Here is an 18,283-nt window from a genome sequence, read left to right as displayed (position 1 = left end):
GTTAAATGAATTTACAGTACTCATACTTTGAATACATTTTTCTAACTTAGTCTTTATTACGGAGATTCTTTGAGCCTGCATTATTTTACGCAAAAATAACCTAACGTTTTCTTTAAAAAATGACAGGAAAAAATAAACAAAATTTCTCCGGCAAATTACACATAGATGAACAAAATTCTGTTTTGCAATAGCATCGTATTTGTTTGCTTATGTTTACATGCTAAATTAAGCCTATGATGTATATATGTGTATATCAGCACACTGGACGAAAAATCTTATTCCTCAGTATCATGTAGGGTCAGCTAACAAATCCCATCAGTACCTGTTGTCTATATGAAAGTATAAAAGTCATCCGGACGATTCGTGAAGATCATTTTAAGGGGCAAAGCGTAAGTTAACATCTTGTTTTCGAAATGTATTTCTTATCATTTCACTCGGAACTGATAGTAGTGCAAACGTTTTAAATGCGAGCTGCACGCAATAACAATAGATTTGTCTTAATTCATTGTTTTTAGGGAAACAGAAGTGTCCCCAAATAACATATTAAAGTAGTATTTAATGTATTTAATTTGTATTAGAATTTGAATCAAATATAAATATGCTTAAGTTCAAATAAGTTGTTCCAAAACAGTACATTTCGTACACACTGAAGTGCGATTAAAATGTGGACATTAATAGTACACATTTTATAAAATGTGCTTTTTTTTCTCTAAAGTGCACTTTAGTACACTTTTTCCACAAGGGTAATGATAATGGTATCAATAACAATTATAATAATAACAATGAAAACACTATAAAGTAAATGGGCAAATCATTATGTGACGAGTACACGGTCAACTCCAGCAACCGTGTCCACCACCATTTTTACAGTGGAGCAAAAGATAAGCAGCGCCATGTATCGCTTTCCTGTGCTTTCGTATCATGATCTTTTGTAAGAATTATTGCGTTTATGTTCATCAACCAACTCCATTTGTTACAGCTTGCCGAACTTGTTACACATTATACTATGTTCAGTTCACCTTCGATAACGAGCTGCTGTCCTCCTACGGCTCATCCAGCAAGTCTAATTCAGCCATTTGATTCTTATATGCTGTAAATACAGCGGGCATCATATTCAAACATTTTTACTTCGGATAACTAAACTATGGTTGGTATACACTGTCGCTTTACATCCAATGCATGAACGGTAGCTGAGATGACATACAGGCAACAGATGAAGAAGCATTGGGAACTTGTCGCTCCCTCCAAACTAATTTGACCTATGGTTTACATGGGGGAGAGGGGGCGCCGTTAAGGGATCATTACGGTACATATGTACAGTAGCCTATATACGACAGTCAGTTACGGTTGGGCGGGGAGGTTCAGTGTAATTACATATGTATTTATTGCAACCCTTACACCAAAAAATATGCACATTCTGTGTTTTAATGTGGGATAGGTGATTCTGAACGTATTCAAAGGCTTTTGCAATGGAAAGTAGCATATGTCTATTCCAGGATATATTTCAGTAGGCACAGATTTATACAGTTACACGCCATCGGCATGGCTTAAATAGTAACACGTAGCCTATCAGTGGGGTGGTTTTGCCCCACTGATAGGCTACAGCCACAAGCCACAAGCTACAGCCGTTTTATCTGAACATGCCTAGCCTATAATTTAACTTCCATCTTACCACTTCAGTCTGCTCTTCGAAAATAGTGTTGATGTCCACTTGATGATGATAATGCCGAAACAGTATGCTTCCTTTTTTCTCTATTTTTTCGGGCCCTCTTTTACCTTTTGACATTTTCTGGTCCATGGCTTTCGTTGGCCGTTTCGCTGCTGCGCGCTACTTTCGCATTAGAATGTTAATGCATATTAACTAATTTGGTTGTGATTTGCCAGGGAGCCCAGTCCCGGAGCAGAGCTGTTCATCGAACCAATACATTGCAGTTATTGAAAGGGGACGTCCTTCGTGTCATCTTCCTCCCCTGCATTATCCCGGGTTTGAATTCGAATTCTTGGAGGTAACAATAATAATAATAATAATAATAATAATAATAATAATAATAATAATAATAATAATAAAGGTGTAAATATCTGTGTCTTCTCATGTTACTGTCATTAAGTCCAAAACTAACACTTGTATGTTGTATTGTTCTGCTGAACACTGCCTTTGTAAAAAGGGGGCGGAGAACTACCCCAAAAGATTAAAATTTCTTTTTTCATTCTCTTTTATCGAGTCACCGTAAAGATCGTCTGCTCAATAGTCTATGCCATGACAGGTATTTTAATGCAGACAAAATGCAGTTAAATGACTTGTGTTTCGAACCATGACTGTGTTTCGAAGATGCACAGTATAAATGCTCTAGCGTTCGATATGTTCAGCGTTCGATATGTCCTCCAGCAAACTTTTATTCTTCAATGACTTATGGTTTCCTTCCACCTAAGCATTTTAACGAAACGCCTTGTTGCTATCGGTGTGGCTTTTAGTAGTGATTACACATGCGGAGCTAATCATCACACCTGGTCTAAATCCGTCCGACGCATGCTTTAACTGCCGTTTCACCTCACCATTTCGAAGTCAGAAATGCCAGCTACTCCTAAACTAGGTTAAAAAAAAAAAGATAAAGGTGTGTTAGTACGCTATATTACGATATATTTTAAAAGAATGGAACCGCTAATGGGCCTATTATATATTTAAAACGTGTAATGCAGCGGGAGAAAACAGTCTACTTGCTGTACAAACATGGAAAAGAAGAGGCGGAAGAAAATACATTATTCACAAATTTACTTCACCCCTCGGTTCCTCTATCATTTCATTGTTTCGTGAAGTACCGAATGAATTTAAAGTAAACCTATTTGGATTATTTTGCATGTCAAATGAATTCACAGTAGGCTACACATAGTTTGAATACATTTCTAACCTATGTGTTATTGCTGGGACTGCTGACTTGCATTATTTCCCGCGAAAATGACCTAACTTTTTCTTTAGAAATGACGGGTAACATGTGGGGTAAGCTAACAAAACCCACCAGTACCACAATGTTGCCTACGTGACAGTCATCCTGCCGATTCGTGCCGAACATTCTAATAGCCAAAGCCATAAATCAACATTTTGTTTTCGAAGCAGCGCAAACGTTTTAAATCCGTTCGGCACAGAACAAACAATTTATGATTAGCAATGGGCAAATAATTAGGTGCAGAATAGCCTACACGGTCAACTCCAGCAACCGTGTTCACCGCCGTTTTTACAGTGGCGCAAAAGATAAGCAGCGCCATGTATCGTTTGCCTGTGCTTTCGTATCATCCTCTTTTGTGAGAATACTTGCGTCTGTGTTCATCACCCAACACGCCCGAAAAAGTCTTTTCCCTCGTCCTTTTAGAGAAAAGTGTCAAAAGTGGTCAGATCTTGTTTTAATGCGTGCATCTCTCTTTTCTTTCTGTCATTTTCCACGCTCGATTGCCCCACCTTAGACATTCAGGTTTCGTAATTATCTCGAACAAACGGCGGCTAAATGAACACGAAACTCTAGATTATTATTATGACAGGTTAACTGCATAGCTTACGTTAACATTTCAAAACGATCTAGAAGCTTAGGGGCTGCTCGATGCACACGAAACTACACTGCAAACATTACAGCGCCATTTAGTTACACTGATAAAAAATGATGCAGGGGCTTAGTCAATTCAACAAAGATAACCCCGTGATTTGAACAAAAAAATCTGTTTCCTACTCTACATTATTCTTGCATTACCAAGGGCAAATTTCATTTGTTTATCTTACATGATTTAAAAAACATTTTTCTGAACAAACGAAGCTACATAATTTCAACATAATTATATTGTTGTATTTTTCCACTTGTATCTATTATGCTGCATTTACTTAAATATAACTGTGATGTTCAGAGCACTCAACAGAACAGCCACCTTTTTGAGGAGGACTGAAGTTAAATTTTTAGTGCATTCGATGGTGCTCATGCATGTAGCCTACTTTTCTGTCTGGTAAATTTTGCTAAACCATATTGTTTTATTGTTTGTAGTTACCAATCGAATGCAATGTTTCTCTGTGTTTTGTAATCAATATGCCATGCAAACTTATGATTTAGCGACAGCTAAGTTATTGTCATGCTTGCTAGCCAGTACAATTAGACAGGTAACCTGTAGCTAACTAGTTAAACTGGTGTTGAGCTCCACTGGTAAAGATGATAGAGGTGTGCTGACCGTGCTTTTGATATAATGTTTGAAGTTTAACTGTTAAAGTCCTGAGCAATTATTTGAGAAATAAATCTGTTGTAGTTTATCTTTTTTGTAAATTATATACAAGGCAGACTATAGACTTTTTGTTGTTGATGATGAAGTGTCTTTGTTGAAAGCAAAAAGTACTCAGTGAGATTACAGTGTTTTCTGTTGCACCATCTTTGATTGATGTAAAACAATGTGGGCAAACAATAAAGTGAAAATTACTGCATTTCATACTGTGTACTTTTTAATAGCTGACCTATAGAAGAAAGTATTGTAGCTGTTGGGAGATGGATGGGCGAAGCTTCCCAGCATGCCTTAGGGCGATGGACTGTTGTTTAGCCCCAGTTCTTTTGTTCTGTTAGTGTTTCCCATTGTATCTTGTAGAAGTGTATGTGTATTGTTCATCATGTAGTCTTTGTGTTGTGTTAATTCTTGTGATAGTTTCATGTTGTCTGATTATTGTGAATGTAATTGTCTTCATGAATGAGGTACTCCCCTCCTATCCTGTCAGGAAATTAAGTGTGTTACTTCTTGATTGCTCAATGAAAGTGTTGTTGCCAAAGAGAGCAAAAGCAGTGTCATCACTGTAAAACGAAGCCCAGCTCACAGTATTGAGCAATGGGAACTAAATGCAAGTTAGGCAACTATATGCATTCTGGTTTTATTTAAGTAGGCTTTAACTGAATAAATCATCTTTTAAACTTAAATAACATGCTAAGAGTGAACTTGTATAGATTATGTCACCTACAATTAGAATGAAGTAAATCACACTTAAAAATTAAAGTCCTGGAGTAGTAGTTCCAATTAAAATATGGCTAACTGATAAGAGATCAAATCAAGTTGGCTCTACTGATTTGGTTGAATGTTGAACAGAAATATTTGAGTATATCACAAACAAAAAAAATTGTTAGGATTACTTACAAAGCTGATGCAAATAGTTGCTTCAATTGTTTTTTAGTAGAGCAAGCTCAACATTTTTTCAGTGTATGCCCACTTATTTCTTCTCTTTAAGACAAAGCGCTATGACAAATTTTGGATATTGAACTCAACTGTATGAACCTAGTAACAGTGTGTGTGAATGTCAGAGTGTGCACAGTCACCATTCTAGATAAGCCTAGCGCCTCATGTTAACCACAGTAAATGGCTGATGAAATGAGACTGTGTTTTCATTTTACGTATAGCCAGTAAAGATGGTGGCAAGATTTTGAGCACTTTGAAATGTTCTACTGCTGTTTCTGTTTGTCCACTATTATGGTTCCTCTGAACAGATGAATTACAAAAGATGTCATTTTCTTGTCAAGTTTAAATCCTCAGAGCTTGAAATGTGAAGCATAGTTAATGTAGTTGAGTAATGTAAAATAAGGAAAGTTTTCTTTCATGAATAATGAAAGATAATAAATTGTTTTAACTCACAGTATCAAGTTGAAACAAGTGATCAAAAGTTAAATGAACTTTGAAAACTTAAAAAACAATGCTAAGACAACAAATGCTTGGTAGTTAAGTCAACTTTTTCAACTTTAGTTTTTGAATTGAAACAATGGTATTTTTAAAGTTGACTTTACTCATGTTTTCAAGGCAACAGGTGAACTTAGGTTTCAAAGTTTAACCAACATGAAATGTTCTACAGTATACTTAGGAAAGCAGTCTGAAGAGAGCAATTCATGTTCAAAGGGTCGGTGAACATAGATTTAGCCGTTTAAAGGGATGGGGGTTGTTTTTATTATTTATCTTCAGTAGGAATCAAGTAATACATTACACATTTTTGTTTGTTTGTTTGTTTTTGGTGAGGGGGGGTGTATGTAATTTATTGGCAGTTTTTAAAATGTAAAAACAGATTTATCTTTCACAACTTAAATATTTTGCAGATCAGGCTGCTAATTATCAAGATGTCAGGTCAAACCTCTAAGACTGTCTTGACATTGGATGCCGAAGCTGTCCTTTCCCTGAAAGATGGAATTAATTTCAAGAAAAATCCTCAAGATGGCAAATGTTACATAATTTATAAGGACAAAAATGGCCTGAAGGCTTGTAAGAACCAGTGCAAACATCAGGGAGGTCTCTTCATTAAAGATATTGAGGACATGGATGGCAGGTAAGGTTGCATGTGATGCAAATAGAAAGGCATTGTGAATTGTGTCACTCCTTCAAAACTAATTTGGTCAATAGTTGACATTGACTTTACTCTTATTTCCTTTAACAGAACAGTTCGTTGTACAAAACATAACTGGAAACTGAATGTGTCAACACTGCAGTATGTCAACCCACCAGACAGCTTTATGCAGGATGAACTAGGTAATAAAGCAAAGGAATGGCTCATTTTGGTGGGTGGGTTCATTAATGTAATTTATTAAGGTGAGTTTTAATATTGTCCACTCCAAGTGCATTGTTATTTTTGAGACATGGAATATTGTGTGTTCTGCCCATAGAAATTGTGTGGTTAGATGCAGCAAATGGGGGCTTGGAGCTTGTGGAATTAAATCCTCCAGACCCCTGGGTTATAGATCCCAGAGATGCAGAGGAGCTGGAGGTTGGAGAAGTGACTGTGAGTATGACAGAGGTTCACTTAAATACCCATGTGACCTATATTATCCTTTAAGTCATTGCACCCCTTGTTGTTTACTTTCAAATGATTAGTCTGTTTGTTGGTACATGGCTAATGAGACAATTCTTGATTCAGTCTCACAACCAACACTAAGTTTAAATATATATTTGTCCAGGAAGCATAGCCTCGGACTTGATTGAACCAGCCAAAGTTGGGATAAATGTTTTCTTCCTTGTAATATCTAACTACAGTGTGTGTGTGTGCGTGTGTGTGTGTGTGTGTGTGTGTTCAACAACTGAGTACTTTTCAAGAATGACTGATTGAAATGATCAAGTTTATGAAGTTATTGAAGCAATATTGCAATTACATTCCCCCATCTAGATACAACTAATGGATGAATTGTCATAGATTTTCAAAGTGGCTTGCACTCTTTTGCAAGAATGGGACATTTCTTCACTTTGATGAGAAGTTTAGCCTTTTAGTGTTTTGGTAATGGTATAACTGTCACCTCAGACACCATATCTGTTCAATTGGATTTGAGATGTGGTTACTGAAACATAAACATTTAGCAGTTTTATTCTGATTTACCTTAGATTTGCTAGCCAAAATAATGGATGACTGTATCAGTCCAGAACATTTATACATGCCTCCATGCATTATGCAATGTTAATTGCTCTGTTAACTCAGAAACCACGCCAGGAGTCTTACTTTCAGTGTTGTATTCCTGATTTACAGAAATGCCTCTTTAATTTTGCCTTGTATATTAAAAGAACCATATCATATCTCTTTTAGTTTATGTAGAATAATAATAAAAAAATGAGTGTGTCTTTCTGTCAAAAACACACGAAACCAACCAAGGCAGTTTTCAGGATTAAGGGCTCAGTTGTCTTCATCTCATCTTCAGTTAACCTATCTGACTCATGCTTGCATGGAGCTGAAGGCTGGAGACAAAAGCATGATGTTTGACCCTTGGCTGACAGGCCCTGCATTTGCCCGGGGCTGGTGGCTACTCCATGAGCCTCCTGCCGATGCAATGGAGAGACTCTGCCAAGCTGACCTCATCTACATCAGCCACATGCACTCAGACCACCTAAGGTGTGTGACAGACAGATGCCAAAATTGCATGAATTTACATTTTTAATTGTATCAGAGATTCATTAAGATTCATTTTTAATTTCTTCAACAGTTATCCTACTTTAAGGCTCATGTCCAAAAGGCGTCCTGACATACCAATATATGTGGGAGACACTTCAAGGCCTGTGTTCTGGTGAGGAGGTCAAGGTGTTAAATTTTGGGGACACCAAAATTTCAGAGTTCTAGTTGACCATTGAAAACGTTTACAATTCTCATGCAGGTTCTTGGAGAAAAGTGGGGCAAATCTGACCAATGTAAACGTGGTTCCATTTGGTGTCTGGCAGAATGTGAGTCAAGAGTTCTTTTTTGTTGCACTAACCCAGTATGCACCTCTGTCTCATTTCCATATGCATTATGGTGACATTGTCTGTCAATGTAAGCCAAACCTTCATGGAAATGTAGACACTGGTTTCATGGCAAAATTTAGGGAAAAAGGAAAGACACTGTTAGTCGAACACTTCAGCAAAGTCAAGGCGCTCTGTGAGATTTTCAAATAGCAATGTTGTTGACCAAACAATCACCTGTAATATAACCCCATCATGTAAGAAAACACTCTCTAACCAGTATTTATGATTGCACTGCATAAGTGTATGTATAAAGTGAGGGGGGCCTCCACTACTTGGAAGCCAGAGCAAATAGTTTGATATGAAATTCAAGGAATTTTTGATCATCATAAACTGATTCAGGACAGACAGTGTTTGGGGCGGAGTAAAGAGGATGGATCTGAGGTTATACTTGATAGCAGACAAAGATCCAGTGATAGCAAACAACAGCATAAAGTTTGTATGAAATTTACAACTTGTAAAAAAAAAAAAAGTTCTTTCAACTATTGAAAATACATGCTGCAGAAATATAAGAATTTAACCTAAAACATCAAAAATGGAATAAATTATTGTTACTAGATAAAAAGAATGTAATGAATATTGATTAAATTAGACTAATTAATTGAAAATCAAAAAATAAGTTTGTTCTTTTATCCTCTACCTTAGGTGGATGAACATTTGAGGTTTATGATTCTGATGGATGGTGTACACCCTGAAATGGACACCTGTTTAATAGTAGAATATAAAGGTACTCCATTTCCCTTTCTCTTTTGGGACTGTCAGGTGGACACTGGTAGGGTCCCAACTGTTTCTCTTCAAGAGTGAAGATAGAGATGCTTACACTTTGATATATTTATACAAAATGCAAATGACATAGAGGCATGAAAAACCATACTTCAAGAGATTACATCTACAGGATGGTCACTGATAACTTTAGCAACTTTATATCTAAATTAGCTGATCAGTGTTGTCAGTGTAAATAACAAAGTTAGAGTCTGCTAATTATTCTTCATGCCACTACTAACTCTCCACCCTGCCAGGTCACATGATTCTAAACACAGTCGACTGCACTCGGCCAAACGGGGGACGACTGCCACATGGTGTTGACTTGATGATGAGCGACTTTGCTGGTGGTGCCTCAGGATTCCCAATGACCTTTTATGGGGGAAAATACACAGGTGAGTTTCTCAGGGTAGCCTGTTCAGACAAGAGCAAAGAGTTTTTCATATTCAGGGGGACATGATGATCTTTTACCATTAAGTATTGCAATGACATGTGCCCTTGTTAAGGTGGATCGTTCTTTTTTCACTGTAAATCAGTGCGAACTAATGTGATCAGCCAGTGGCAAGGCCCTAGTAAAAAAATATAAATGTAAATCTCCATGAGCACAAACACACACCGTGAACAGTGAATTTGTCCTCGACATCCAACACCCCAGTAGTGAACACACACACCAGACACAGGAGCAGTATTCCTTGCGTCTGGGGAGCACTGGGGTTAAGGGCCTTGCTCAAGGGCACACAGCCATGGATGTCGGCCCTGGGAATCAAACCAGCAACCCTCCGGTCATGAGCCCAGTTCTCTAACTGTTAGACCACAGCTGCCCATAACAGTCAAATTGTGTCAACAATTTGTAGGCATGTATCTTTAACCAGCAAGAGGAGTGCCCACACCAGGGGTTGGCAAATTCAAGAATCTGAGACATGATTTTAGTATTGCTTATGCATTTAATCTGACTGACAGCAAAGAATTAGAAAACAATTCAGCATAACCATAGATTACCTTGTATTTACTGTCACCACAGTAAAACACAAATACAGAAAAATAGAAATGTTCAACTTTATCTGTTTGAATAGAAAACAGCAGAAAATTCCAAAATAGCTACATTAAATTGAGGGAATAAGAAAACAAAAGTATAGCCAGAGGAGGGTCACCACAGCTGACCACACATGCTCGACAATAAAGGGCAATGACTTACTCACCACCATGCATACTAATGCCTGTGATCTGAGTCATGCACACACTGTCAAAGGGAAGAAAACAAAAGCAGCTCCTCTTAACACGTCAGTCAGTGAATGTGAGCATGCAATGTGGTTTGGGGGGGGCAGGGGTGGGGGGGCAGGATCAAAGCAAGACAAGACAAGACAAGACAAGACAAAAAACAAAATTCTCTTATGGCAACATAACGAAACAAAACATATGAGAAAGAAAACAAGCAACAGTTGCAAGCAACAGGTATGCAGGCTGGATACACAGTATTGCTGAAACTCATTAACACCACATAAAACCGAAAAAAGCTACAACAGAGCACAGAAAGGACAAAAGATCAGAAAAGAACAAAATGAAGAGACAAGCAGACAAAATGACCAAAAGGTAAATCAGCAGTACAAAAAATTGGCCAATAACTACGCAAAGAAAAAAGTAAAGGTAATAATAATAATAACAATAATAATAATAACAATAATAATAAAAGTTCATTTAGAGCCCAATATCATTATGGCAACATAACCAAACAAAAGGTATGAGAAAGAAAATTGATGCAAGCGGCAGTTATGTAGGCTGGATACACAATATTGCTGAAACTCATTAACACCACATAAAACCAAAAAAGGCTACAACAAGAACACAGAAAGAAGAAAAACAGCAAAGGCAAAACAAAAGATAAAGACAAAACAAAAAGACAAAGGCAAAGCAGCAGTGGTATAGACAGCAGGAATAAAACAGTCCAACATCAGATGAAGGTACAACAGGACAAGAACATAACCCCCCCCCAAAAAAAACACAGTTCCCTCTCTTCAGAGCAATGCTCCCCATACGTTACCACGCATCTCATAGGGCCACTCAGACAATACCTTCACACTGTGGTAACAGACTATACGAGAAAAGACTGAAAGCATTTACCACAGAATTGAAAACGAAAATTTAAACACCTTAAAAACATCAAATATCTCAGATGCACAAACACACTCTCATGAAACAGCTCAGCTTTGTAATTCTGTAGCTAATGGAAAAATACTACCAGTCAGCACCGGTTTTGGCATTTTGAAAGGTGAAACAGCAAACATCTTGAGCACACCTTTAAGAGGAGTGCACAGCACAATGAACACAACGACAACAGGCAGACCACATAGCTTAGAGAAGACCAGTAAACAAAAGAGACATGCACAGTGTGCTGGCACTAACTGGGTTATATACATAGCCAGGCTAAAAAGCGAATTAGTGAGTCAATGCTTAGTGTGTCACATGATGGCTGCACAGTAGAGAAAGGAGCAAAATTCCTCCGCCTATTACACTAACATTTGTGATTTACTACCACTTGCTCACATGTTCTCATTGCAGAATTCACCAGTCCCAGCATATAGCAAAACTCACCATAAAACCCTGTTGTAGTTTTGAGATATTAGTGATTGTTTTCCCCTTCTCACATCAATACATGCAATAATACTTATGGCTACTTAAATGGTTCTGACAACAATATTTGGAGTATAAAGCCCACTGTTAGCTTTAGACACTTTATAGACTAACCCTCTGCCTTTTGCAGCATGGAATTTGTCATTAAGTAATTGCAAGGAAACTGAAGTTTTTTACCTGTCTACAGAGAACTGGAAAGCTGAGTTCATCAAGAATGAGAGGAAGAAGCTCTTGAACTATAAGGCCCAGCTGGTGAAGTCCCTCCAGCCAAAGATTTACTGCCCTTTTGCTGGGTACTTTGTAGAAGCACATCCATCAGACAGGTATTCTCTCCTGTCTTTGCCCATGTGTTTCTATCAGTGCATAGAGATGAGAACTGCCCCTTTGAGACACAGTGAATGTGTAGATTTGTTCAGACCTAATGGTACAATGCAATTTGGCCCATTTCTTTGTTTTTCTCATAAAAAAAGTATTGTCTTTCTCTGCAGATTATGCAGATTATGTTCAAAATGCAAAAGGTTTGTGTGGTTCTCATAGCAGAGCTGTTTCCCTACATAGATTACATAAAATTGCTACATTGTGAACAAAGCATAAAATAAAGTGAGATTTTGTCTAACAAGGAAAGCAATTATCATAATTTTAGACCCTTAGTTCAGTGAGACAATAAAAGGGTCAAAACTTGTGAAGATTCACATATTTTGCTGGATGTTGTTAAATCTGAAGAGCCTCAAGACTTTGACCATCCAAGTACTACAAAGACAGTAATAGCAGTTGGGCGGTGTAATCATTTGTATGACTAATCAGGTATATAAAGGAGACAAATACCAAGAACAGTCCTGAGGATCTCAACAACCTGATCAAGAAGAACTGTCCAGACATCACAACATGGACACCAAAGCCTGGATCTGTACTTGATTTAGCTCTCACACTGAAAGACCCATCCAACAGGTACATTCACTTTTGAAATGAGTGTATATGTTTTATTCATGTGTTGCTTTTTGTGCACCGGTAGAAGCTAAAACATAGATGAGCATTCTCTGTTTGCACTGATGACATGTCGAATATGCCGTTAAGTCAACTCTGTTTTGCTATGTTCTGACCACTACAACAACAGGAACGCCATCAGTGAACCTCCGGCCAATGGAAAAATCTACAAGGACAATTGGGATTTTGGTTTATATTTGGATGAACTGAACTCTGCCATCAATGCTGAAATATTTAAACATAAACACTGGATCCAGTTCTATTACAGCTGGGCAGGATTCAAAAACTACAATCTTGTTGTTCGGGTAAATGCAGTTCTCACTCACTCACTCACTCACTCACTATCTAAGCCACTTATCCAGATTAGTGTCGCAGGGGGTGCTGGAGCCTATCCCAGCGCTCATAGGGCAAAAGGTGGGGAAACACCCTGGACAGGTCGCCAGTCCATCGCAGGGCAGACACACAGACAAACTCACTCACATTCATACCTAGGGGCAATTTAGTGTCTCCAACTCACCTAACCTGCCTGTCTTTGGACTGTGGGAGGAAACCCACGCAGAGAACCTGCAAACTCAACACAGAAAGGACCCTGGCTGGCCGACTAGGAATCGAACCCGAGACCTTCTTGCTGTGAGGCGACAGCACTACCCACTGCGCCACCATGTCACCCCTAAATGTAGTTCTGATGCAATAAAAAAAAAACTTGTTTCTAATAAAACTGTTGGGAGTGAGTTGGTCTTGACACACCTACCTCTATCTTGCAACAGCTTGCACTCCTGCACTGACTGAATCATTGAATGAGACTGTCCCTTGAATAGCAAACCTCTCATTTTGAAGGAAATGACCATCAGTGTGTGATTGCGACAAGTTGCTCTATTATTTAAAGTCTCTCTTACTTTTTCTCCTTTTGAAATTCTAACCTGATCCCTGTAGTATTTAAGTCATGGAAATTGTTACAAATATCCCAAATTTTAAAAGTATTGCTAAAAATCATTTGGGGCATGCACTGTAGAACAGACATTATCCATCCTCTATGAATATTGTTTACCTTAAATAACTCTATTATCACTGTTAGTGACTGGGTATGAAACAATTTCCAGAGCTAACCACAGATGATATTGCTGTATTTTTGTATAATAAAGAAAACAAGCAAAAAATTTGGAAAAATTCATCTGGTGGCAGCTTATTATCAGCTCATAGTTCTCCAGTAAATGACTGTCTACCCCCTGTAATTTGAAATAATGGCTAATGAAACAACACAGGGCTTTGCTATCCTGCATTATTGTGCTAAAAATGTAAGGTGTGGTAGTTATGAAACTACATACTTATTTTGTATCTGCAGGATTCCTTTAAAGTGACATTACAACATTATATTTCAGATAACTGAAACAGATGATGATTTCAAACCAGTGTCAGGAGGTTATGACTACTTGGTGGATTTTCTGGATCTTTCCTTCCCTTCTGAGAGACCCAAAAGGGAACATTCCTATGTGGAGGTAAAAAACAAACAGAAGCAAAACAGAATTTTTTTCAGTGTAGGTGGTGATCTGAGCATTATATATGTCATAAAGAATGTCTGGAAATATTTTTTTTTGTGGTATGATATATTTGTGCTTATATTGTTGTGTTCTTGCTGAGTCATGGACAGGTAATGCAGAAACTAAACATCTGTTGTCACAGATGTTTTTAATCAATATTACATATAACTCAACACATTACTTTCAGCAGCTATATCCATGTTAGATTTCAAATATTTTTAATAGATAACTTGTCATACCTCATAAATTAAGGTGTGAAGAACCTCAATGTTCTTGTGTTTAAGCATTGCAACTATTGTTTCTGAAGATTAAAAACAGAATTGGGGTCATGAGGTACGTAGTGCTGAAGGGACTGCTTTGGGACGACCTGTACATCGGCTTCCAGAACCAGATCAGCAGAGACCCTGACATTTACCATCACAAGTGAGTCTAATGTTCACCTATGCACATCATGCACACTATGATACAAAAGACCAAAATACGCACCTATGTTCCCATGATCACCAGTGTTTTTCATGTGAATAGATGCTTTCATAAGTACAACAGAAATGTTTATGTGCACACAAACAGCGGTCGTGTAGAAAACAGGATTTTTTGCCCTTAGGCCTAAACACTTTCTGTCTTGGTATCTGACATTTTTGGATGTACGCCAGATAACACTACTTGGTTACAATAGGTTACCTACTTGCTTTCATTAATCTGAATTTACAAACTGAATTTTGTAAATTCAGATAAATTCAATTGTGAATTGAATTAAACTGACAAACTGATCTGTTCTGATCTGCTTATAGATGTATAAGCATTCTTTAAACTCATCCAAAGAGACATCGAATCTATGCTTGTGGTCGCCATTGTCATATTTTTTCAAAACAGGTCTTTAGACTTGAAATGTGTTAAAATTGAAAATCAGTGATGAACACTGATATCGCAGATACTGATGTACTGATGATGATTAATGAGCACCATAATGGTGTCTCTGAGGCAGAATTATAGTAAACCTCTATAAATTCATTAACTTTGTGAACTATCTCTATGTACAAAGTAACATTTTTAAGAACAGACAGGATGCTAGCCTAGAAGTGGTATCTGGCGCTCAGCAGGAAATGGGCCTATCTGACACCTTCCAGAAACTCTCTGGAGCTCACCTTACCATTGAGTTTCCCCACATTTTGTCTCAGTAAAAACATGTTATCATTCTATTCTTTCTTTCAGAGAATGCCCGTAGTCTTTTGTGATGGGGTACCAAATGCAACAAAATCCATAATTTACTGTGTTTCAATTACTTTGACCTGTAACACCTGTGAAAAGTTTTCTGATTGATGAATCAGACTTTTTCAGACAGTTAACAGTTAGCATAAAACATCTATCATGTATAACAGATGTGTGAAAGGTGTGTATTACTGCTGTAACAGCAAATTAATCTGGGATCTTAGAATGTTGCCATTCGTATATTGCATTAAAGCTACATTAAAACACAAAATAACAAGATAACAGATTAAATTACTTTGTGAGATTAAGGGTATTTCACACTCCTACTGTAACATAGATTCATTGGCATGTTGGGTATCTAGTAACAAAACAGGGTTACATAGCACTGTTGAAAGACAGAGCAGATACTAATGCAGGAGGAATGCTGTCCTCTTATTATGCAAACTGGCTTTTCCCCTCGCCCTCTCAGTTCCACCGACTCATTATCTTTTCAAGAGGAGACAATACACTCCATGCAAACCCATATGCAAACTCTTTCTGTTTTGTATAACTGACTACATACCATGCCAATTTTGATTTTAGAGCATTCATACGGAATCTCTTGCCCCTCCTTAGTTTTGTAATACCTGCTGTACTCACCAAGATAATTCACTCCTCCCTACTTGCTCAAGTACCACTGTGGGAAAAATATCACTTTGCTTTATAGCTGTAACTCTTAGAAGGAAAAAATTATTGACAATAGTCAATAATATGATAGGGATCTTTGCTTACTTATTTACTATATGCTGTAAGAATGTATCTGTATGTTAGAACAATTATTACATTCTACAAGAATGTGTCTGTGTGTTAGAGCAGAGAGCAAGTATCATGTAGAAGACAAGGCCTGAGTAAAAGTGTTTAATCTGTACCACTCAATGAGTGGTGAACTGGGTGTCTGTACCACTCGAGGAGCACACATCAATTATTCTGTGCTCTCTGAGGGGTCATTTTGGGGCCTCCGCACATGTCCTCAGATGCCTGTCTTAACATATAAAAAGCTTGGCATTTCTTAACCTCAGTGAGAACTGCACTTCAGCTCTGAGGTGTGCTTCTCCTGTGCACGTAAAATAAAGAAGAGATGATTCATCACATCTAAAGTTTGTAGTCTCTGAGACTTAGCAACTCTCCACACAGAAGACTTCAAATTTCCCTTACACCTCACAAACTATCAAAGCTTCACAAGCTGTGACACAAGCTTTTTGTCTGTGATTTATATTTAATATACAGGTTTATATGCTTCATGGTATAACACTGGATAATGCATTCCTCTAGAAATGCATATTTTAAAAAAGCACTTAGCAGTACCTTTCTCTTGAATGTACTATGTGCTATGAAACATGTTTTTTAATAAGAATGCTGCACTTTGACTAGTCAGAATAAAATAGGTTGGTCTGAAATGTTATTTTACAATCCTCCTTTGTCTAGTAATTTCTAGTAAGAACTACTTTTGACTAATTGAGACTAAGCCATTTCTCATAATGACTCATTGTTGTTTCTTGGAATGGCAAACTGATTGTCCATTTGTTATACCCAACTCTTCTTGAGCACATACCATCCTATTATTTGAAGGCAGCACCTCATAACTGTCTATTTCCTATGCTAATACTGCATTTTTTGATCTGAGAACAGATGCAACCTCAATATGTATCTGTTTTTTTGTGTGCCACAGGTTTTGGAACCACTTCCAAACAGAGCTGCCCATCTCTGCACCAGATTGGGACTCTTTTCTCCAAGAATTGCCACCAGCAGAGCCTGGGTCCACTTGTGTGCTTTCCTAAATCAAGATGTCACTTCAAGATCTCGCGAGTCTTTCTATTAATGTGCTAAGACAGAATGATGAAAAGGAACTAACTGCACTTTTTCTTTTCCTTAATTCCGTGATTAACTATTTGTTTTAATTAATTATCTAATGTCAATTAACTAATGGATTCCCCTCTCTCAATAGCTAATATTATTGCGGTCTCTCCCTTGTCTAATAAGGAAAATCAGCTAGAAGAACTAGTAATATATATATATATAAGAATATGAAGGAAGGAGGGATTGACTTTATTTTTAGTTGTCTTCTATCATGACTATATTTATGTTTGGTTTGAGTAATCATCTTAATATTCATTCCAGTAGAATCTTGTGCCTGAGTATTTAAATTTAATGAAGTTTCTAAATTATTACATTATTGCATTACACTCTAATTCTTACTTTTTTTATTTACAATGATGCATGAAATGTGTATGATATTTTAGATTTTGGCAAGTTACTGATGTCCTGATATTTTAGTTCTAAGAAATGTGTATTGTAAATGTTTAAAGGGGTCTTATGATCAAGAATATCTTGGTAAGCAATATAAATAAACTCATTATCACACAATAGAATGTAAAATAAACTTATAACAAACTTGATTACTTATTCACATGCTCTTTTTGTTTAGTTACTAGCATATCCTTCACATTATCTCCATCATAATGCTCCACAATTACAATCTGAATCCTTTTTAGTATTTTATATATATATATATATATATATATATATATATATATCATGTTTTGGAAAATGTATTCAGAAACAGATCTTCCATGATAATTCTGGATAATTACCAAAAGCACTTGTACAACATTTTACACCAAACACATTCATAAGCTAACTTACTCAGCTCTATCAGATAAAGAAACTATAATATCAGAAGCATACTGAGTGAAAGGTTAGCTTCACAGATTTAATCCACCAAAAGCAGGATTATGACAACTATTGCCTGCTATGAACCAGGGTTATTATAGTTTTGAAATTTTCATTAGCTTTTACTTAGTCTTTCAGTTTGTTTTTTATTTCAGTTTCGTTTTAGTTAGTTTTATGAGTGCATAAGTAGTTTTATTTTTATTTTGAGG

General features: G+C 37.1%; 1 protein-coding gene across 1 annotated transcript; it reads left to right on the top strand.

Annotated features, from left to right (window-relative positions):
- The first annotated feature begins 6,110 nt into the window (after positions 1-6,110).
- cmah (cytidine monophospho-N-acetylneuraminic acid hydroxylase) lies at positions 6,111-17,182 on the top strand. The gene is made up of 14 exons (XM_030789612.1): positions 6,111-6,316; positions 6,425-6,516; positions 6,651-6,766; positions 7,671-7,861; positions 7,953-8,033; positions 8,121-8,187; positions 8,890-8,971; positions 9,264-9,401; positions 11,822-11,957; positions 12,439-12,582; positions 12,749-12,923; positions 13,998-14,114; positions 14,464-14,579; positions 17,074-17,182. Exons 1-14 carry the CDS (start codon positions 6,111-6,113, stop codon positions 17,180-17,182), a joined length of 1,770 nt encoding a protein of 589 aa, XP_030645472.1.
- The last annotated feature ends 1,101 nt before the right edge of the window (positions 17,183-18,283 follow it).

The sequence above is a fragment of the Chanos chanos genome, chromosome 1, assembly GCF_902362185.1.
Source record: "Chanos chanos chromosome 1, fChaCha1.1, whole genome shotgun sequence".
Classification (NCBI taxonomy): Eukaryota; Metazoa; Chordata; class Actinopteri; order Gonorynchiformes; family Chanidae; genus Chanos; species Chanos chanos.
Note: the sequence above shows the minus strand (reverse complement) of the source record. Positions and strands in the feature narration are given on the sequence as shown.